The sequence below is a fragment of the Perognathus longimembris genome, chromosome 13 (assembly GCF_023159225.1).
Source record: "Perognathus longimembris pacificus isolate PPM17 chromosome 13, ASM2315922v1, whole genome shotgun sequence".
NCBI classification, from domain to species: domain Eukaryota; kingdom Metazoa; phylum Chordata; class Mammalia; order Rodentia; family Heteromyidae; genus Perognathus; species Perognathus longimembris.
The window spans coordinates 10481196-10505087 of record NC_063173.1 but is presented as its reverse complement, the minus strand read 5'-3'; the positions used below and the strand labels follow the sequence as shown (position 1 = coordinate 10505087).

Below are 23892 nucleotides of genomic sequence, written 5' to 3'. Positions count from 1 at the left end.
TCCCCTTACTTATTTTATTGTTTTAATTTTACCTGGGGTTTTGGAATATAGCTGGCCTTATGCCTCTGTATTCTGAGCAATGAAATTTTAAGCATATACTACCATGCTTAGATTAACTTCCAAAGAACTCATTCACCTACATATACCACTCACTACCCCTCCCCCGCCCCACATACACAAGGAAAATATCCTTCCCTTCCCTTCCTCTCTGCCCTTCCCTTCCTCTCTTCCCTTCCCTTCCTCTCTTCCCTTCCCTTCCTCTCTTCCCTTCCCTTCCTCTCTTCCCTTCCCTTCCCTTCCCTTTCCTTCCCTTCCTTCCTCCTTTCCCAACAATAACACTCTGTCACTTGAGCTAGAGCTCCACTTCAGAGGTTAATAGAACATAAGAATCTTACTGACTTTCCTGACTAGGTTGGCTTTGAACTGTGATCCTCAGATTTCAGCTTTCTGAGTAACTTGGATTAAAAGCATGAGCCACTGTGGCAGTAGTTTTCTTTTGATATTGATTATGGGAGAGTTGTGACGGCTCTGAGCTGGCTTAAGACAAATAGAGGGAAAATTAAAGGGAAGAAGACATAGGGAACAGAGAGACATATAAAGGAATTAGGCTTAGAATTGTAGAATTGGGAATCAATTTACATGTGAAATACAGAGATAGTGAATTTTCACAGGAAAGACCTGACTTAGAATATAGTTTCAGCTCTGCCATTTGTTCCTATTATCTCTGTGTGTACCTCATAATCACTATGGCTCAGGTTTGTTATATGCAAAATAGTGTTAATGATACTTATCTGGTAGGGATACCATCAATATCTGTCAATACTGTAAAGACCTAGATACAGTTTGTGCTAGGTATATGGTAACTACATTATTATTACTCTCATAATACACCTGATTTTAATTTTCATCATCTCTTTTTTTGGAAATCAGACTTTATAATGAAAAGCATAATGGCGTGGGCATGTATGTAGTCTTTCAACCTGAAAATGAGCAGTTTTGGGGATTTTGTAGTCATTGTCCCTGAAAACCTGTTGTGAAGATGAAGGATTCTATTTTCCTTCTTTTGTGATCTCAAGATATACAAATAAAACTAACAGGCAAAAAATAAAAACACTTCCCCCAAAGAACACTTTAGAAAAGTACATTTTGATTGAATATAATGTAAGTGTCTCTAACAATAGGAACAGCGAAGGAATTACAAAAGCTTTCTCCCAGAAATGTTTTCTGGAGCGTTATGCCACATCCAGATTTTTCTATAGGCCTCAGCATGATTGGTAATTTGGGCTAGGTAGTTTAGTGCTGTTTCGTATTATTCTGAATATTAGGAATGTTTAGTAGCACCTTTATCCTCCACCTGTTAAATGCTAATAGTACCTCCTGCAGTAAGGACTCCCGCCATAACTGAGTGCTCTCTGGGAACAGTATTACTTTAATGGTGGTTGTCCAACAGAGCTTAAGAATACCTAAGAGCTCCAAGGTATTCTTTTTGAGATGCTTGTAAAGAAGTAAGGATAATAGGTTAAAAATAAAATAAAATAAAATTAATTAATTAAGAGAATTTAGGATGCAACAGAAAAACTGGAAATAGGAAGCCATGCACCGGTAGCTTCCACCTATCTTTCTAGTTACTCAAGAAGCTGAGATCTGTGGATTTTAGTTCAAAACCAGCCCAGGCAGGAATATCCACAAGACTCTTATCTCCTGTTAGCCACGAAAAAAAACCAAAATTAGAGTTGTAGCTGAAGTGCTAGACAGCCAGCCTTTAATGAAAAAGAAAGAGTACCTAGGCTCTGACTTCAACTTTGAGCGCGTACAAGCACACACACACACATACACACACACACATACACACACACACACACAGCATAGCAGCTCAGAAAAAAAGAAAATGATAAGAAAACTTGGAAGGTGGGAGTACTTGTACTTGACTCTTTGGAAATCCAATCTCAGGTCAGTAAGTACAGCTCATGTTCAGCCGATCAATGTGAGGATTGTGACAATGGATTCATGTGAACATCTTTGTCTACAAATGGTGTCTGTTTTATTTATCTGGAATTCTGTTTTTTCTTAATTTTTATTTTTGTTGTAAAGGTGATGTACAGAGGGGTTGCACTTACATAAGGCAGATAGTGAGTACATTTCTTTCTGAACAGTATCACCTCTTCTCTTGTTTTCTCCCAGTTTTTTTCCTTCTCAACCCCCTCCCCCACAAGTTTTATACTTCAACAGTGTCTAGTATGACTGCTGAATTAGTTCACCCTTTGTTCCACCATTTCTGTGCTTCCCTTTCCCTTCCCCAAATCACTTAAACTTACATACAAGAAAAAAGGTACAGGAATCAAAAACAGCAACAAAGGGTGGAAAACATGAACCCCCCCCCCCCAATATAAAATGAAAAACCTCTTGTTTCCATTTCTTGGAGTTCATTTCAATAAACATCATTTCATGTGATATATGCACATGGATATTCAGCCCTTGTGATCCTCTCCTAAGGTTATCCTCCTTTGGTCTCACTATGTGACTGTTTAGATTCCTGTTTCCTTTATCATGTCCAAGTGTAATTTTTGTGTTTATTTGTGGATTTATAGTCATATTCTAATTATCACAAATGTGGGAAACCATGTAACCTATGTTTCTTTAGGTCTGGCTTATCTCACTTAATATAATTTTATCCACATCTTTCTATTTCCTTATGAATGGGGCAATATCATTATTTTTGATAGAAACATAGAATTCCATTGTGTATATATTCAACATTTTCTCCATCCATTTATCCACTGGTAAGCATTTGGGTTGATTCTATATCTTGATCATGGTAGACAATGCTACAATTAACATGCTTGTGCTGGTAGCATTAGTGTGGTCTTATTTGTGATCAATTGGATAAATGCCCAGGAGTGGGATTATAGGTCATAGGGGAGCTCTATGTTTAGCCTTTTGAGGAACCTCCATACTGCTTTCCAGAGTGGTTGAACAAGTTTAAACTCCCATCAACAGTGTAGTAGGGTTTCTTTTTGGCCACATCCCCACCAGTATCTGTTATTATTAGTTTTCTTGATAATTCTAACTGGAATGTTTCAATTTGCATTTCTTTTATGGTCAGAGATGTTGAACATCTCTTCATGTGTCTATTGGCCATTCTTATTTTTTCTGAGAAGTCTCTAAGTCTTTAGCCCACTTATTGATGAGGTTGTTGTCTCTTTCAGGATTTGTTTTGGTGGGGAGTTCAATCTTTTGAGCTCAGTCATTTTAGATATGAGGCCCTTGTTTGGTGCATAGCTAGTTAAGATCTTCTCCCATTCTGTGGGCTTTCTATTTATCTTGCTAGCTATGTCCTTTGCCATGCAGAAACTCTTCAGTTCAATACAATCCCATTTATTCAGTCTTTCTCTGATTTGTTGCAATTTTGGATCTTTACTTAGGAAGTTTTGACCTGTGCCACGGAGCCGTAGTGTATCCCTTGTCCCTTCCTGTAATATTTTCATGGTATCTGGCCTTACCTTGAGGTCTTTGATCCATTTGGGATTGATTTTGGTTCAGAGTGATATGTAAAGTTCTAGCTTTAGTTTTCTGCATGTGTATAAGCCAATTTGACCAGCACCATTTGTTGAAGAGGCTGTTTTTCTTCCATCCAGTGTTTTTTAGTGCCCTCATAGGTCTATGGATTCATTTTTGGGTCTTCTGTTCTATTCCAGTGCTACTCAGTCCTATTCTTGTGCCAGTACACAGCTGTTTTTATTATTATGGCTTTGTAAGAGAGTTTGAAGTTTAGTATTGGTATTCCTCCAGCACTGTTTTTCCTGCTAAGGATTGTTTTTGCTATTCAGGGTCTTTTATTGTTCCATATGAATTTCTAGATTGCTTCCTCTATATTATTGAAGAATGTTGTTGGGATTTTGATGAATATTACATTGAATTTGTAGATAGCTTTGGGCAGTATTGCCATTTTCCTGATTTTAATTTTTTCAATCCAGGAGCATGGATGGTTTTTCCATTTTTAAAAATCTACTTTAACTTCCTTTTCCAGGTTTTAAAAGTTTTCATCTTAGAGGTCCTTCCTGTCTTTGGTTAAGTTAATTTGTTGGTACTTTTTTTATTTTTGACACTTTTACAGATAGAGTTGTTTTCTTGATTTCAGTCTCACTTTCCTTATTGTTGGCATACAGAAAAGCTTTTTTTTTTTTTTTTTTTTTTTTTTTTGCCAGAGCACTGTCCTTGAGTTTCTCTTGCTCAAGGCTAGCACTCTACCATTTGAGCCACAGTGCCACTTCCGGCTTTTCTGTATATGTGGTAGTGAGGAATCAAACCCAGGGCTTCATGCATGCAAGGCAAGCACTGTACCACTAAGCCATACTCCCAGCCTAAGCTATTGATTTTTGTGGGTTAATTTTATACCCTGCTACTGTGCCAATGTCTCAGATCAGCTCAAGTAACTTGGGAGAGGAATCTATAGTTCTTTAAATACAAGATCATAAGAAATGTATGGACTGCCTTATGTATGAACCTGTAACCCCTCTGTATATCACGTTGACAATAAAGAAATAAATTTAAAAAATGTAAAAGAAAAAAAAGATCATGTCATCTGCAAAGAGAGAGAGAGAGAGAGAGTTTTACTTCTTTATTTGGGTCCCATTTATGTTTTTCTCCTGCCTTATTGCTCTTGCTAGGCATTCTTCAGCTGGAATTCTTTAAAAGATTCTAGAAAAATTACTTTGTTTACTATGACTATGACTACAATGACATGATTTATGGGATATTCAGAATTCTTTTCTTATACAGAGATGTCAAGCCCTAAGAAGTTGGAGGGCTCAAAGGAATGAAGATACCCTCAAGTGTTTTATCCATTGTGAATAAAAAATATAATTTTTTTCTCTCTGAAATCCCAAGCTGTGGGAATAGGAACAAACATTGTTCTTGGCAGACAATTTCTAATTTACTGACTACTGCAAGGAGAAAATGCATGTGGGAAGTGACAGTAGGTACTTTCTTCAGTCTCTCTGTGGTATCCTTAGGCTCAGTCTCAGGACTATGGCTCAGTGGGTTGTCTCTCTGGGACTGAGGTGGAGAAACTCTGTAGACTTGCTTTAGATGTTGAAGGTTCAGGAGACAGAGAGGAAGGTTAGATGCCTGGAGTAAACAAACATCATTGTAGCATTTCTTACACAACTTTAAATTTTTAAAATTTATTTTCAAAGTGATGTACAGAGGGGTTTATGGTTTCATATGTAAAGCAGTGAGTACATTTCTTATCCAACTTGCTACCTCCTCCCTCATTTTCTCCCACTTAACTTTTTTTAAATTAGGAAAATATAATTATAATTAAAGCATATCATAGAGATCACTTGAGATTTTCGTTGTTTTTTTCTTAGCATCTTTGTTTTTGATAGACAAGTGCTCTACCACTGAGCTACTTCTATCTTCACTTTTATTTTTGATAAAAAGAAAGAAGGAAAGAAAGAAAGGAAGGAAGGAAGAAGCAAGGAAAGAGGGAAGGAAGGAGCAAGTAAGCCAACCCTTTAGGGACTTTAGACTTAGCTCAGGTGGTAGAATGCCTGCTAGAAGCATTAGATACTGAGTTTGAGTCCTGGTCTGAGACAGAAGAAAACAAAGGAATTTTTTATTGGAATTTCTCTAAGAAAAAGTAAAAGAAAAGACTTTAAATTAGCTTAGGTTAGTTGCATAGGGCTGTACTGTGGTATTTATAGCAACATATAATATACTTCGATTAAATTCATTCCATCTATGTTACTGTTATTACATTATTATCTATATTGCTTTCTCCTTTTCCCTCTTTGCTTTTTATATTTTTGATATGTTTCTGTATGCTATTCTTTTATCATATTTATATAAAACAAACTTCCATAATATTTCCTCCCCATCACTTTCTCCTTTTCTCTTCCTACCACTTGGTTTCTCCCCATTCCCCCTACCAGTTGCTTTATTTATTATTAATCATGTCTTCTTCTCCTCCTCATCCTTCTCCTCCTTTCCCACAGTTGCTTAATGTGGTTCAAAATGTGGTATTTGTCTTCCTGAGCTTGGCTTATCTTGCTTAACATAATGACCTTCAGTTCCATTCATATTCATGCAAACGACATAATTTCATGCCTCTTTATGGCTGAATATTCATTATATATGTATACCATATTTTTTTTTTTGGTCTATCCAATGATTGTTTGACAACTAGGCTGATTTTGACCCTGACTACCATAAATAGTGCTGTCCCTCCCCACATCTTCTCAAGCATTTCTTGTTGTTTTATTGATGACTGCCATGCTGAATGGCAGTCCCTCAGTTGACTGGTCTTTGCACTTGAGATGCCTCCAGGGAGAAGAACTTAAACTTTGGTAAGGCACACACAGTTTCTGGGAAGAGCCTCTTTGAATAAATCCACAGCAAGCTGCACTGTAACAGCTGGAAGAGTGATGAATGGGTATTTTCATCCTGGAAGTTGTGAGAAGGAAACCCAGCAGTCCAACACCGTGCCATTAAACTGCTATTTGCAAATAATATTCCTCCCGTGGAGTTTTTACATTTTTATCGTAAAGGTGATGTAAAGAGGGGTTACAGTTACATAAGTAAGGAAATAAGTTCAATTCTTGTTGAACATTGTTACCCCCTCCCTCCCCTCGTTTGTTCCCACTGTTCCTCCCGCCCCATGCAGATTACCCCCAGTTGTACAGTTCATTTTCTGCATATCACGGTGGCATTGGTTCACCCATTGTCCTTTGTGTCACCATTTCTGTGATTTCTCCTTCCCATCCCCAAATCATACTCATATACAATCAAATGTATAGACAGTACAAAGGGTACTGAAATAAATAATAGTGACAACAGAGGATTTTACTTTTAATAACTTGGCATTGAATTTGAGGTACATATACCTCCTGATAATTTTAAATTCTTTGAAATTTAAAAAAAATCTGTAGTCCAAATTGCAGTGTATTGAGGAGACCTAAAACATAGATTGTTTATATGAAAAAAGTATCCAAATAATATAATTGATTACAAAATTGGAACAAAAATCCTAATTCCTTATTCTTCTGTCTCTCTAGAGCTCTGTGAATTTAAAACTTGTGTAGAATTTTCCACTTTGGTCTTTAACCATGAAGTGGATCTCCACAAGTGTTTTCCAGCTGTGCTCTTTAATGATCAAATTTGATCATTGCAAAATACATCTTCTACCAAAACATTTTTTATGTTCAAGGTTGCTTTTAACCTAATTTGGAGCTGCAAATCAGAGATGATTTTTAAAAAGCAAACACATCAGGAAGCATGAAACTAGTGCTTACAAAAATGTCTCATCTCGGGCTGGGAATGTGGCTCAGTGGTAGAGTGCTTGCTGCTTGCCTAGCATGCAATGAAGCCCTGGGTTTGATTCCTCAGTACCACATAAACAGAAAAAGCCAGAAGTGGCGCTATGGCTCAAGTGGTAGAGTGCTAGCCTTGAGCAAAAGAAGCTCAAGGATAGTGCCCAGGCCCTGAGTTCAAGGCTCAGGACTGGCAAAAATAAACAAAAATGTTCTATCTCTTCATATTTAACTAGGTAGAGATGATGTTCCCTAATATGTTTCAGGAATACTCAATTATAGAAATTATGCAGAATCTACCCTTTTAATTGTAGTAATTAATTGAAGTTCACATAAATACTTCTATGTCCTTCCATTGTTATTTTTACTCAGAAACAAATGTGCCTCTCTGACATCTGTAGTGTAAATGTGTGATTCATTATTTGTTAAGCTTGGATAACCTGATTTCACAAATTTTTTTCCATGAGTCAGACAGAGCAAGTCTAGCTGCTAGCTTGTTATTGTCTGTACTTTTACATGGCATGCCTGTACTTTCCATCACTTTCCTGTTTTGTGTTTTTAATCTCATAGCCAGTCACTTACCAAACAGTTTGACTGGTTTTCCATAAAAAACAGACAAGAATAGCCATCTGAAAGAGTGGCACAATTTTATTGTTATTACTTATTAAATTTCATGAAATTAAACATAACCAAGAAGTCTGCATCAGCTATTTTGATCTCTGTTCATACTCTCATCTACATATGTTTTGGTTTTGTGCATGAACATGAGTTTGTTTGTTTTTTAATTTTGGTTGTGTGTGTGTGTGTGTGTGACATTTGCCATTTTAACCATTTTTAATCCTATGTTTCAGTAGCATCAAGTTAAGTTTGTGTTTCCCATCACCACCATCTCTACAATTTCATTTTCCAAACTGAGACTGTGGCTTTATTAAACAGGAATTCTCCACTTTATCTCCATCTCCCTAATTGCTTCTAGCTTTTGCCATTTTACTTCTTTTTACATCTTTTATTGGTATCAGTTAGTTGGGTTTTATTTTGACATATCTATATATGTCAACAATGCACCTTGTATCACTAATTCAGATTCTGACTCTAAAATTGAGGTTAAATAAGGGCACTGGCAGTTACTGTGACTAATACAGAATATATGGGAGAGTCTGAGGAAAGAAAGGAGAACATCCTATAGCATGCTTCTTTAACAAGAGCACACTGACCTGTGTGTTATGAGTAGAAGGGAGAGTGCAAAAGCAGGGAGGTCAGCCAGAGGTTGTCAGGCATCTGGTTAAGGTAATGTGATGCCTTTGACTGGGTGGTAGTAATATTGGAGGTGGTGGTTTGAGGTGAGAGTGATCAGATTCAGAATATATTTTAAAAGTAGAGTTCACAGGATCTCCTCTGTGGATTGGAATGGAAATATGAAAGAAGGCTGGGAATTTGGCTTAGTGGTAGAGTGCTTGTCTAGCATGCATCCACCCTGGGTTTGATTCCTCAGTACCACATACACAGAAAAAGCTGGAAGTGGTGCTGTGGCTCAAGGGATAGAACACTAGCCTTTAGCACAGAGAGGCTCAGGGACAGAGCACAGGCCCTGAGTTCAGGCACCAGGACCAGAAAAAGGAAGGAAGGAAGGAAGAAAGGAAGGAAGGAAGGAAGGAAGGAAGGAAGGAAGGAGAGAGAAAGAAAGAGAAAAAAGAAAAGAAATGAAACATGAAAGAGGAGTCAAAGCAGAATCCAAACTTTTTGGCTTGAGCAAGTACAGCTCCATTAACTCAAATAGGAAAGGGTGAGGCTGGGAAGCAATTGTTTTGAGACTTTTTTGAGGGTGATACTGGGGTTTGAACTTAGTGCTTCCCACTTGTTAGGCGTGAGATAGGCCTCCGGTCCTCTCTCTTGCTGCTTCATTTTGAGATAGTCTTGCTTTCTGCAGAGATTCATGCCTAGATTGTGAGCTGTCCATTTTAGCCCCTATTTGCCGTGATGACGGGTGTGTGCCGCCACGCTCAGCTCCTGCCCGTGAGATGGAGTCTCACAGACTTTTCTGCCCTGTGTGGCCTGCAACAGCAATCTGCCCAACTATGCCTTTGCAAGAAGCTAGCATGACACGGTGTGCAACTGGGCCAAACCTGGGAAGCAGGGATTTGGTTTTTGATTGTTTGCTTACTTTATTTTTGTGGCGCAAAGGGTTGAACTTGGGGCTTTTTGCTAGGCAGGTTCTATACACTCATGCCACTCTTAGAGCCCAGGAAGTGAGTTGAACAGACATTTACAGAGTATAACTTGGATTGTGTTATTTGATTGTAGCATTTAGTGTGTTTGCATTGTACATCTGCTCAGTGATTGACTGGTGTCTTACCCTATCATCTGGTGTCCTGGTAAGGCCCATGTCTAGAGAGCTCAGTATATTCTGCTTCTCCTTCATTTTAGTTTTATGGAATAGTTATTCCATGGTATGTTTTCTAGGCAATGTTAATATGCAGGCTAAATTACCCAATGTAATAATTTAAACACAATTTTTTTTTTTTTAGTAAATGAGCTCCCACTTCAGCTTGCTCCTGCTGCCCCCCCAGAACTGAACTTTTCTAATCTCACGATGGAGAGATGGCTTGGTCTTGAAGGCAGTGAGATTTCAGGTTCAGATCTAACATACTTGTTAAATTAAATCGGCTCCTACACCACCACCCAGCCACAACTCACTTGTCAAAATCTGATTGGACATTTCTCAGTTTTTCTTGTCATTGCACATATCTTTGCTATTATGGCTTGTATTTTTATATGGTTAGGCTGTTTCACTTTAGTCTTCTGTTTTCTTGAGGGACTTGAGATAAACACGCACATTTCATGTAAGTTAACAAAAATTCCACTTGTGTACTTGGAATTTGTTTCATAGGAAGTGTATTTTTTTCATACAAATATATGAGCACCATTTTCACTTCTAAATAAATCTTAAAGTTGTCCTTTCTGTGTTTCCTGTACTTCTATCTTGTGAGTGCTTTTAGAACATTCATTTCCGAAGTTACATTATCTTCTAGTACAGTCTCTGGAACATTTTGGACACTGAATACATATTTTTTCTTTTATTTTTCTTTATTGTCAAAGTGAAGTACAGAGAGGTTACAGTTTCATATGTAAGGCAATGGATATACTTCTTATCCAACTTGTTACCTCCACCCTCATTTTCCCCCTGCCTCCTCCCTTCCCCTTCCCCCCCATGAGTTGTACAGTTGTTTACACCAAATGGTTTTGTAAGTATTGCTTTTGGAATGGTTTGTCTTTTTATCCTTTGTCTCTTGATTTTGGTATTCCCTTTCTCTTCCCTAGTTCTAATACACACACACACACACACAAACACACACACACACACACTATGCAAGGTACTCAGATGAGATATAGTGATAGCAGGGGTAAAACCATGGGAAGGGAATATGAGAGAAAAAAAGGGGGGGGTACTGTTTCACATGGCATGTTGAAAATAATTACAACAATTATATACTACTTGTTTCCATAACATGGAGTTCATTTCACTTAGCATCACTTTATGTGTTCATATGGGTATAGCTATTGGGCTGTTGTGATCTTCTGCTATGACTAATCTAAACCTGTACTATGTATTTGTTTAGTGTATGAATAAATTATACAAAAATTCCCTACTTGAAGTCTTATTCTCAGGTTATTCCTCCAATATTTTATTAAACTAATATTTATTTATTCAACTGAAATTTTTCACCTGACACCTTTTATGTGTCAGGTATTATAAAACATAGAATGGCAATTCAGAATATGGTAATATAGATATTATAATGTAATATATTACATTATGTATTTTCAGACAATTGATACAGAAAAAGTAGATAAAGAGTAGATTGTAATAAAGGGGCATAAAATCATATAAGTAATTTAAGGGTTCAGAGAGTCATAGCATATTTTTTTGACTGGGGAACTCAAGCAGTTTTTGTAGAATGGTATTTGAGGTCAGTGTTAAAGAGTTGTCTGGGGTCAACATGGGAAAATGGAAGTGAAGTAAATAAGTAGACTGTAAGTGAAGAGAGAAAGGGAGAGGAAAATGTATTAGATGTTATAATTTGGTGTAGCCAGATTGAAAGGGGATGAAGTGAAACTCAAAATAAAAACTAAAAAGAATTTAAAACATACATGGCTGGACACTGTCCATAGAAATGAAAGAATAGGGGTGTAGTGCAAGTTAGCTGTAAGCTTTTCATTACTATAGCAAAGTACCTAAGAAAACAAGTTACTGCAGGAAGAATTAATTTGGGCTCAGTTTTCAGAAGTTTCAGTCCACAGTTGGTTGGCTCCATTGTTTCTACTTGGTTAGTCAGAACAACACAGCAGAATGGCTTACTTTATGAAGGATGAGAAGCAGATATATCTGAGAGGTGGATCCAAGGACAGAAATATCCTTCAAACACATGTCAACAATCAACTACCTTTCAACTAAGCCCCACTTAGTAATATTTCATTAAACTATGAGCTCATCACTGGATGTTAGCATATCTAAAAACCTCAATAGCTTCACCAGTGAAAGACTTAGCCTTCAACACATTTTCCCTTTTGGGAAAATACTTCATATCCAAGTATACTTATATTTTCCATAGGGAGCTATGAAAGGTTAATCAATATGAGATTGATGTGATCAGATATTGTGGAGGCAAGATTTTCAAAAGGACTTGAAAATTGAATGTTGCCAGCAAATAAAATAAATGATATTTTAAAATCTTTTATGAACTTCTTTGTTGAAAATGAAGTAGGTTCCATTTCCAGATAAAAAGAAATCAAAAGGAAAAGATAATTTTGGAATTAAGATAACAGCTATTTTTAGATAAGTTAAATTTAGTGATCCCTGTGAATCCCTTAGTCAATTTGTGTGTATATGTATAGAACCATGTATGGGTTATCATGTATATATGTATTTTAGTTCTAGCTTTGACATAGGTGTAAACATGTACTGTTTTTGTCTCCAAGCCTGAGTTAAGTTTACTTAACAGAAGTTTTTCTAGCTCTATTCATTTCCCTACAAGTGACACAGTGTTATTCTTTCTGTTGATGAGTAAAATTTCACTGCATATATGTACTACATTTGCTTGATCCACCTATCTATTGTAGGGCATCTGGGCTGGTTCCATATTCTGGCTTTGGCAAATAGTGCAGCAGTGAACATGGATGTGCAGGTGTCTTTTGTGCATCCTGACTTGTAATGCCCTGGGTAGATAGATGCCTAAGGGTAATATAACAGCACTGGGTCATAGGGTAGTTCTCTGTGTAGATTTTTGGGGAATCTCCATCCCCCCTTCCGGAGTGTTTTGACTAGTTTATAGCCCCACCAACAATATAGCAGGGCTCCTTTTTCTCTGCATCTTGCACTTGTTCATATTCTTGATGTTGGCCAATCTTGCTGGCATGAGATGGGATCTCAGTGTTGCTTTGATTTGCATTTCATTTATGGTGAGCAATACTGAGTGCTTTCCATGATTTTTTTTATTAATAATCAATAAACACATGAGGAAATGTGTTTGTAAGTCATTGTCTTTTTAATTGATTTGATTATTTATTTATGGGGTTTAATTCCTTGAGCTTCTTGAATATTGTGAATATAAGGCTCTTGTAGGATATAGAACTGGAAAATATCTTCTCCCATTCTGTAGGCTATCTAGTCCTTTGCTATGCAAAAACTTTAGTTTGATGTAATTTCATTTGTCAATTCTCCCTTCAATTTGTTGAGCTCCTGGAATTTCCTACTCATAAAGTGCCTGCCTATACTAATAAATTTGATTATTTCTCCTACTCCTTCTTATAGTAGTGTCAAGGTTTCCAGTTTGGTATTGAGGTCCTTGATCCATTTTGAGTTGAATATTAGTGCAAGGTGATAGAGATCCAGTTCCAATATTCTACACATGGTTGTAGTTTCCAGTTTTCCTAACACCTCTTACAGATTTTTGAGGAAAATAACTCCAGCATTGCTTTTTTTTGTGGTTGTTGCCCAGATTTACTTTGATTGTTTACGGCCTTTTGTGGTGCTATGTGAAGTTTTAGATTTTTGTTTAGTGATTTGGAACGGAATTGGATTGAATGGCAGTATGGCCATTTTCATATTAATTCTGTTGATCCATGAACACCAGGTCTTTCACTCTCCAATGTCTCTTTTTTTATTTCTTTCCTAGAGTTTTATAGGTTTTGCTATTGAGGATCTTCACTTTCTTGGTTAGGCTTATTTCTAGTTTTGTTTTTGTTTTTGTTTTGAGGCTCTTGTAAATGGAATTGCTTTTCTGATTTCCCTCTCTATCTGCTCATTGTTGGTATACAGAAAAACTACGGCCTTTTCTGGGTTAATTATGTATTCTGCTATTTTGCAAAAGTTATTAATCAGCTCTAGGAGCTTGGGGTTAGAGTTTCCAGGGTCCTGTAGATATATGTTCATATTATCTGTAAATAGGGATAGCTTAACTTTTCTTTCCCTGTTTGGATCCCTTTCATGTCTTTCTCTTGCATCTGCTTGTTCTTGAGTTCAGGTATAATCTTGCTTTCTGAGTTTCTTATTCTTTGGTCCCTCCCCTTTTCTTTACTTGACACTTTGGCCTAGTGAAGTCTTTGTTCACCACTGAAACTTGCCAGTGTTTTCTGAGACTCCTTCTTTCTTTCTTTGGCCTCAGGCCGCTCTCTCTGGAGTTGCGTATACTCTGCACTCCACACTGGTCACTCCCATTTCTGGTCCAGTTTTTCTCACTGTGTTTTGCATCCAGAATTTTCTATCATTTTACAATATGAATCTGTCTGTTTGACTGAAATTTCAGTGTCTTCCTGCCATCTTGGGCCTGGAAGGGTGCAATTGTTCACGCAAAGTTTCCTGTTACCTTTTTAACTGAGAAATTTCCTGATGCATATTTTTTGTATTCTAGTAGAAACAGGAGATACCATTGCTTCTTATTATTTTGTCCCTTTAAGAAGTTTTCTGAAACTTAAAAAAAAAAATCAGTGAGAAAACATTAGAGTACACAGTTGGTATTACCGAATCTGAATATAATTCGTGCAAACACATTAGGTTATAGTTTCAAGATCTCCATTCATTTTCTCACATACATTAGATGAAGCTACCCTACATCTTATTCTTTGAAGGCTCTCTTGCAGTATGAATTGACTTCCTCAAGTAAAATTTACGTTATAGCCATTTTTTGCTTGTTCTGAGGCTTGAACTCGGGGCCTGGGAGCTGTCCCTGAGCTCCTTTAGCTCAAGGCTAGCACTTTCAGCTTTTTCTGTGATTTAACTGGGGATAAGAGTCTTACAGATTTTCCTGCCGGGGATAGCTTTGAACTGTGATCCTCAAATGTCAGCATTTGAGTAGCTAGGATTACTGGAGTGAGCCACCAGTGCCTGGTTTGTAACAGCCTATTTTAAATGCTACCTGGTTTTTAGACGTATCAGTGACTTATAAAAGCCTCATTTCTACGAAGTCGAAAAGAACAATAGTGTGTTTATCCTTCAAAACTAAATCAGTCAGTGCAGCTATATTGGTACATTCAGCCAGAATTTAGGAGAGTGAGGTTTACAGTCTCTTATTGAGACCCAAGGGACATACAAAACATATAAAATTACCTTTTGCAACTTCTGCTTTGAAAGAAAGGAACACAGATGTGAATATTTGGAAGACATATTCCAAATGTTTTCTTATAGAATACATTATGGAATTAAGTCAAGGCAGATGCAGACTCAAGCAGACAGGGAATTTTTTTGTCTCTAATTTTGATGCTTTATTGGCTTCAGTATATATTTTTCATCACCTGAGATCTAGTTTCTGATGTAGGAAATAATATCAGGTAGCATTTGGATGATGAGAATGTTTTCTTGGAACATGGCTGATTCTTGCCTTTTCCGATCACTAGAGCTTCTTCCACACCGAAGCCTCAGCTGGCTGTCAGTAGCATGTACTGAACACAGTGTTAGTTTACACATGATATCATCTTATTTGGAAAGTTACTAATGAAAAGCTCGGATTCTCTCAGAGTTCTTCAAGACAAGGGTGTAAACAAAATAAATACAGAACCACAATTATAAATATAATCACATAGTAATATGAATACTGGTTAATTTATCATTAAAATTCAATTATTTTAATCTCTCATACTCTTCAATAATAAATAATCTTATCAGAAACATGGATTTTAAAGTAACAGTGTATAAATTCTGTCACAATTTTCATCGTTCAATATAGATCATGTACTTTTAGTTTATATGGAAGATACTATGATATTATGAGCAAATGATTAATGTCTCACTACTTTGGGGAGGGATAGGACTGGGCTTAGCTTTCTTGCTCAAAGCTTATTCTGTACCACTTGAGCTACACTTCTAGATAATTGGAGATAGTGTCTCAAAGGCTTTTCTGCCCTAGCTGACTTCAAATGAAATCCTCCAAACCTTAACATTCTAGGTAGCTAGGATTATAGATATGATCTAAGGGTGCCAGATTATCTATTTACTTTTAATTTAATGTGTTCACCGATTTTAAACTTTCCCTCCCTCTTTGTTGAGTTGTTAACACATCTTCATAGAATCTTTATCTCTTTATTGGTTCTTAGAGAATTCCTATGTGATCCATATCACTTGGTCAACACAGTGACCTCTGACATCTTCAACTTGCTTTATGTAATATGATCTCTAAACTCAGGGTCTTCATAACCACTGTAGTTTTTTTTTTTTTTAATCTATGATTTGACCTCGACTCCCGTTCCTCCATAATTCAAACAGCTGTACATAGAGTCCAGTGCTCTTCAACAAATATTTTTTCCTTCTACTCTTTTGGTTTCTTATGTATTCTTCTTTAGTGAAGACAGCAGCTGCTGTGGTGGTTAGTAATTATGTAGTTTAATAGATGCAGTGCAAATTTGTTTTGTGTTTTTGCTAGTGTCAGATTGTGGTAAGTTATTGTTTTTGTGTCAGTTTCCTTATTTATAAAAGATAGGTCTACACAATTATTGTGAAATTTTTGGAAATAAAATAGTACTGTCTTGAAGAGTGGCATTTCATTAAAAAATAAAAAAAGTAATTACAGACTCATGCTTCCCTATCTGTAATCCAAAGGTTAAGTTTATTTTCAGAACTCAGAATTTTATGAGTTTAAAAGCTATATATATGTATATATATATATGTATTCCTCACATTACTAAGTGATATCTCCAATAGGATGCAAGTCACCACTCTTTTTAAACATATCAGTAATAGAGTAAGAATAAAAGTAAAGCTGGATGTCCGTAGCTCATGCCTATAACCCTAGCTACTCAGAAGGCTGAAATCTGGGGATCTTGATTCAAAGCCTGCCCAGGCAGAAATGTCCCCTGTGGGCATGATCTCCCTGATATATGACTGTTAACAAAGGGAGACGTGGAGACAGTAGAGACCAAGTCTGTGAATACTGTATATGTTCTTGATACATTGTATATTGCATATATGTCAACCTGACCTAGACAAGGGATAGAAAAACAGGTTGTAAGATATCATAAGAAATGTACACACTGCCCTACTATGTAACTGCACCCTCTTTGCACAACACCTTGTAAAAAAATTTATGTCCAATTAATAAAAAAAAATTAAAAAAAAAAAAGAAATGTCCCCTGTGACACTTTTTTCTTTTGTTTTTTTGGGGTTTCTTTTTTTTTTTTTTTTTTTGCTTGTCCTGGACTTGAACTTGGGGTCTGTTTTCTGTCTCTGAACTCTTTTATTCAAGGATAGCACTCTCACACTGGAGCCACAGCTCCATTTCTCCCTTTTGAATAATAGTTTATTGGAGATTAAGAGTCTCATGGGCTTTCCTGCTTAAGTTGTATTTGAATATGACCCTTAGATCTCAGCCTGTGGAGTAGGAGTAAAGACTTGAGCCACCAGCACCTGACTCCCCTGAGATTCCTATCTCAATTAGCTACTAAAGAACTGTAAGTGGAGCTGTGGCTCAAGTGGTAACCTTGAGCAGAAAACCTCAAGGACAGTGAGTGTCCAGGCCCTGAATTCTAGCCCCAGGATTGGCAAAAAAGGAAAAAAATATTACTGAATAAGAATTCAGTATAAATAATTATAGAGAAATATTAGTATCCTATCATGAGTCTCCTTTCAGTTAAGATTAGATATGCTAAAACAAATTATGCAACATTCATTATTCCAGCTGTTCCTTAACTGTGGATAAAGGAATTCTTTTACAGGGCCACAGATACTTTGTATTACCTCCTCTACTAAAACCCATTTTCCTCTATCGGTTCCCTTCATATTTATCCTGACAATAAAGAGAAAAAGAATGACCTATAGGAATGTAGCTTAACTGGACATGGAAACTTTATGTCACACTGAGATAGGATTTTTTTTCTCCATAATTTGTCAAAGTGTCAAGTAGATAATAATATCTAGGGAGAAAAAGACACACACACCATTAGTCTTCATTTCTTTCTTTGTATAGAAAGTTGGTTCCTCTAAAATATGTTTATGTAGAACATATTTATGTAGATTTTTTAGTTAAATATAATGTAATAATAAAATTGACAGGCAATTTGTGTGTATATTATTGTTTCACATGTATACTTATGAAATTTTAGACAAATGTAGATGGTATGATTGACAGTTCTCCTAGTTGATATCACTATTTTTGTGTAAGCAATGATCTATAGATCTAGATTATATTCTTATGTTCTATCTATTGATTTTGAGTAATTGTATAAGAATAAAAGCTGTAATTGAATTTTAATCTGATAACATAATTATTAATTAGAATTAATTCTAATATATATTTTTCAGTGTCCAACTAAAACAAAAGCAACGTTTGGGGTCCATCTTAAAATAGTAGGAGACTGGACAGGTAAGTAAAATATAGTTTTTACATACATACACATTGAAATAATGCTGTAGAATATCTTGAATGTTTAAGTAGTATTAAGTACTAGCATGTACATAGCTATGTGTGTGTTTCAAGCTGTTGTTTTGCTTTCTTTCTCTGCTTGGTACAATTCTGACATTTGTAGTTTTCTTTAAGGTGCATTTTTCAAAACATGCTTTTGTAGATGTATCAATAATTATGAATCATATATTATTTACTGTGTTTGAAAAATCATAGGTTTCTGCGTACTTGTCAGATACAATGACAAGAGTGAGAATGCTGAGATGTGTTTCTTAGAAAACATGTATTTAAAATGCATAGTTAGTTTGACACCTGCTATTGAGATAACATAGGTCTAGTTCCTTCATGACCTTTTATGAATATCTGTGCTTATAATTTTTCCATGGAAGATTTAGGAGTGTGGTCATTTTAATAGCAATTCTATGGGTGATACTTTATTCACTGCACACATTTCATTCTCTGAGACATTCCTTGTATTAAGAGTTCTGGATAAATAAAAATAACATTATTCATTCTTATATTGCTATAACCCAGTAGAATGGTTTTAAAAAAAGTTCTCATGACATGTTGACCTTGTTTGTTGTTTACATCATTGTTTAAAGGAGAGACTAAAAGTATAAAGAATGCAAGTACACATTAAGGTATTTTATTAATTAAAAGCAAAACATGTACTATTTTATAAGATATAGGGAAACAGAAAATGTAGATTCAGTGTCCACTAAGACTATATATGAATATTTGTAGAGAAGATAAAGAATTTAGAACCCTAGAAATCAGGAAAATAAAAACTGATGTTGGCAAAAAAATAGTAAAATATACACCATTGTTAAAAATGAATAAAAGCAATTACTGTAATTTGGAAGGCTGGGTCAATCAGCCTTCTATGAGTAAAATGAGGCAATTAACCAAACCAAAATAAAAAAACTAAACTAAAACAAAGTCAACAAAATTAAGTCTCTTTTGCAAGAAAGATAGAAAGCTGTGCTGTTTGGAGTCAGCTTAGTAGAGATCATGAATACCTCCAAACATATTGTTTTAACCTAGAGATTTTAGGAACCATCTGAAATGTTTAGAGGAGTTTGATGAAAACGGTATAATTGCTCATTGGATGGATTGGAATCACAGGAAGTCTTACAACTTCTTCATAGTTGGCAAATCTGGTTTCATTGGTTCTATATGCAAGATACCCATTAAGTTTAGAATACTCTTACAGCTCCTTAAATACAAATTATGTTTTTCTCTAAAATGAGAAGATGAAGTAGATTGCCCAAGTAGATTTCTATATGAATTAAATTAATGTTATTTATCTTCATATTTTTCAATTTTAAAAATCTTGCTTATTGGCTTAGTTATTCTAACTATCCAAAAACATCTCTGTCAGATATGATTAATTTAGAGTAATCTATGAGTAATGCTTTCACTTATTTCAGTTTTCTAAATAGCATCTTATTTCAAAGAAGCATAATACTCACATACAATTAACCACAACTTTTTCCATTGCATCATTCAATAATCAATGGATACCCAATAGAGTAGGGCTTAAAGAATGTATCACATGACAGTTCTTCACCAGGTATAAGATTTTCATATTGTCCTTTGCTTGAATCAGAAGATATGATTAATTGTAAGAATTAAAACTGAAAAGAACAAGGCCACAGGATATTGTATACATTGGTATCATAGTAGATCGATAAATCAACACTGCACATGATATTCAATATAGCCTTAGTTAATGGCTGGGCCAGAGGTAATATTTCTGTTTCTATACCACTATATAAGTTTCATTTTTTAATTAGTCCTTTTAAGTCAGTTTCTGAGTGTACTCAAGTATACCAGCAGGTTTTCACAGTGGCGACATATTTCAGTCCAAGTTCATTATCTATTTTATACTAGCTATAAGTGCAAATGATTTTTCCCATTGGATCTTGAGCCCATTTTGAAGGACATGCATTAATAGATATCTAAATTATATTGGAGGAGTCTAGCTTCTTTGAGCAGCCTAAATTATATGTACATGAAATGTCAGCACTTAGAGAATTCATGTTTGCACAATATAAACATTAGTCTAAGACCATACTAAATATAGTCAACTATGCATCCTCAAAGGAATGACTGTAAATACTGCTTTGTTGTTGATGTTGTTATGACTACTTACTACTTTTAAATGATAACTCATGGAGAAAGTAACATTTAAACCTTTCGTTAATTTGGCTATTAATCGAATATGTATTGTACATCTCCTATATCATGTACTAGTCTCAAAAGAGACAGCATTGGCCAGGTGCAGGTGGTGCATGACTGTAATCACGGCTACTCATGAGGCTTCGATCCAAGAAACCATACTTTGAAGACAGCCCAGGCAGAAAAGTCCGAGACTGTTATCTCCAGTTAACCACCAAAGAGCCAGAGGTGGAGCTGTGACTCAAATGTAGGAGCAGCCACCCTGAGGATAAAACTCAGAAACAATGCCTAGGCTCTGGAGTTCAAGCCCTAGGACTGACACTCCCTTCCAAAGAAAAGATAGAGCCTTGGCAAACTGGGGAAGGTTCGTTCTCTCATGTACATTGTATTCTTCTTAGGCAAGTCCTTTAAAAGATAGCAAAACAATCAGTGTACTATGTATGGGGTAGTGATAAGCACAATGAAGAAAAAGAAAAGGTAGAGTAGGAATGAAGACAGATTCATGAGTAAGAGAAGGAATAAGGCAGCTGAGTTTCCGGAGGAAACATGTTTGGGCTGAGGACTCAGCAAGGACAAAGTCCTTGGGAGGAAGATCTTTTGTTGTTCAAGGAACTGTGCTGGAGGAGAGACAGCAAGAAGGAGAATAATAGCAAGGAGATTAGCAGTGAATGGAGGATCTCACACTATGGGCTGTAGTTTCCATCTGAGATTTCAATCTGAGGTCAAAAGCCTGTCTTTGAGGCCCATGCCTGAGTTTTTTTTTTTTTTTTTGGCCAGTCCTGGGCCTTGGACTCAGGGCCTGAGCACTGTCCCTGGCTTCTTCCCGCTCAAGGCTAGCACTCTGCCACTTGAGCCACAGCGCCGCTTCTGGCCGTTTTCTGTATATGTGGTGCTGGGGAATCGAACCTAGGGCCTCATGTATCTGAGGCAGGCACTCTTGCCACTAGGCTATATCCCCAGCCCGTGAGTATTTCTATTGTTCTAATATGTGTCTCTTACTGATTTGGCAGATTTTGAGATAATAGAGAAATGGGTGCGAATTTTGGAATTTGTAAAAGAAGATCAAATTCTTTTGCTGGTTAAGAGGATGTAACATCTTGGTGAGGATGTTTTGGTGGTAGCTCTACTTCCTGTCTTAGTCTTAGTTTGTGGAAGGTGATGCCCTCAGAACACTCTGGTCCCATCAGCCCCTGTGGCTAGCAGGAGCCAGCTCTGTTGGCTTTACAGTTTATCCTTCATCCAGGTTGCTACATTCCTTTCATTTAAATTATGCAATGCCTTTTGTTTTGTGTCTGAACTATTGCAGAAGTCAACAAAGCTGACTGTTAGGGAATAGAATTTTAGGGTGAGCAGAAAGTGACTTTACTGATGAAGATACCAAATAAATGTTTTCAAGAACCAAAGTGTTTCTGACACCGAGAAAGTGGGACAGGTATAGTCGATAATGACTGGGGAAAAAAATCATGGTCCAGATCCAATAAGCAATTCAGAACTTCGTATATCTGACCGTAAATATAATGGGAAGATGTTAGAGAACTGGCATTTTGAAAGAGGAATTCTTGTTTCCAACATGGTTGGAGCAGTCAAAAGTGGAAATTGAATTAGATTTAAAAAGCTTTTGAGGAAGTACAGATGAGAGGTTAGCTTTATTTTAGAATAATAGTGACTAGAGGTGATAGAAGTGAGGAGTGGCTGGATTTCACAGTTACAGGTAGTAACGAATTCTGTTGATGCATCTCCTATCTTAAGGAGTCAACAAAGACTAGGTTTTAGCCACTTACTGATATGGGGAATCAGGAGAACATGAGTGTATATTCTAAGTTCAGCTTGTGCTTAGTAAATTTGTCTCAGCTTTCCAAAAGTAAGTTACATAGGCATTTCTTATAAAGAAGCTTATCTTTGAATCAGAGCAGGTTCAGTTCCAGACCATTGCTGTAAAGCATATACTGCAATGAAGTGAGTCATAAGAATTTTGGTTTCTAAGTATACACCTACAAGCTTTATATATACTGTACTATAGTCCATTAAATGTGCAGGAACTAAAACCCCTTTAAACAACTACTTAAAGATAATTTTAAAACATCAAAAATACCTTATTCTTAAAAACACTAAAAATAATCTAAGCCCCAGCAAGTAGTAACCTGTTTTTCTGCTGGTTGGAGTGAGTGCCCTTGATGTTGGTGTCTGCTTTTGATCAGAATAGTAGTTTCTCAAGAGGGAGGAGCTATAGAATTGTTATTTTTTAAGTAATACGTTCCTGAAGTTTGATGCATCAATTGAGTCTTTCTTTCTCATAAGATTTCACCATAGCTTTCGCTGCTGTGTGATGCCAATTATCCCACAGTAGCACAGCTCTCAAAACTGCAGTCTACACTCCCAAACCACGTCAACCAAGTTGATGTAATATGCTACACATTTGGTGACCATATCACCGTGTTCATAACATTTTCACCATAAGTAGGTTTCATCTTTTCATTTAAAAACAAATATTCTTTTTGGTCATCCATGAAAACAACCTTCATATTCGTAAATTTTTTTATCACAAGGGTAAGCAGCTATTTAGTCACAGCTTCAGGCTTCAGTTCTAATTCTGATTCTCTTGTCTCTGTCACATCCATCGGTAATTTTCCTCTACTGACCCCTCCAGGCACAGTCATTTATGACAGCTAGAATCAACTTCATCTAAATTCTGGGTACTGTTGTTTTTCTTTTGTCAGTCGTGGGGCTTGAACTCTGGGCTTGGGTACTGTCTCTGAGCTCTTCAGCTCAAGGCTAGTGCTCTACCACTTGAGCAATTTTATTATGAGTATTTTATTGTTTTTTATATTTATTTATTTATATTGTTTTATTATATTTTATTATGAAATGGTGTTAATTTTATTAAGCCCATGTACTGGACTATTTAAATAATTATGAAATTCAGTTTTGATAGCAATTTAACATATTGACTGATTAACATATTGACTAAAGAAAATAGGTTGTGTGTCCAATGTAATAAAGACATAGGTCAGTAACTGAATGGAGTTTATAAAAACAAAGCAGGTATGTTAAGGGCACATTAGTATAATTCTGATAGTTACATTATGATAATTATGTTACAACAATTCTCTATTTCTGAGAATAATACAAATAATAAAAATACACAGAAAAAGGATGAATTATTGGAGAAATTGGAGATACAGTTAGAGTAGCAAAGCTGACAAATGCCTCTTAATGAATTTTAGGACTGAATTCCAATATATAAATGGAAGAATTGGCCTTGGGTAAGGAAGCTTTGGGAGGAAGGCAAAGAACATGCTTTCACAAGTTTATAGAAGTGAGTTGCAGATTGGTTGATGAACTTGGATTGAAAGATACAGGATATCTATTATGATTCCTCCTGCTTGTAATTTAAATAAATATCAAGCTAATCATTGAGACGAAGAGAGCAAGAATATGAGTTCAAAGTATGAGGTGAAATCTGTTATTTGACTAGTAAATTGATGAGTGAAGCATGGTAGTCCTACTTTATTGTG

At 36.1% G+C, this 23892-nt stretch overlaps 1 protein-coding gene across 4 annotated transcripts in view; it reads left to right on the top strand.

Annotated features, from left to right (window-relative positions):
- Nox4 (NADPH oxidase 4) overlaps positions 1-23892 on the top strand; it is a 146682-nt gene that overhangs the window by 81532 nt on the left and 41258 nt on the right. For all 4 annotated transcript variants that reach the window (XM_048360099.1, XM_048360097.1, XM_048360100.1 and 1 more), the window contains one exon: positions 18097-18157. In XM_048360099.1, coding sequence (XP_048216056.1) covers positions 18097-18157 — 61 coding nt within the window. The remainder of the gene's footprint in view (positions 1-18096; positions 18158-23892) is intronic.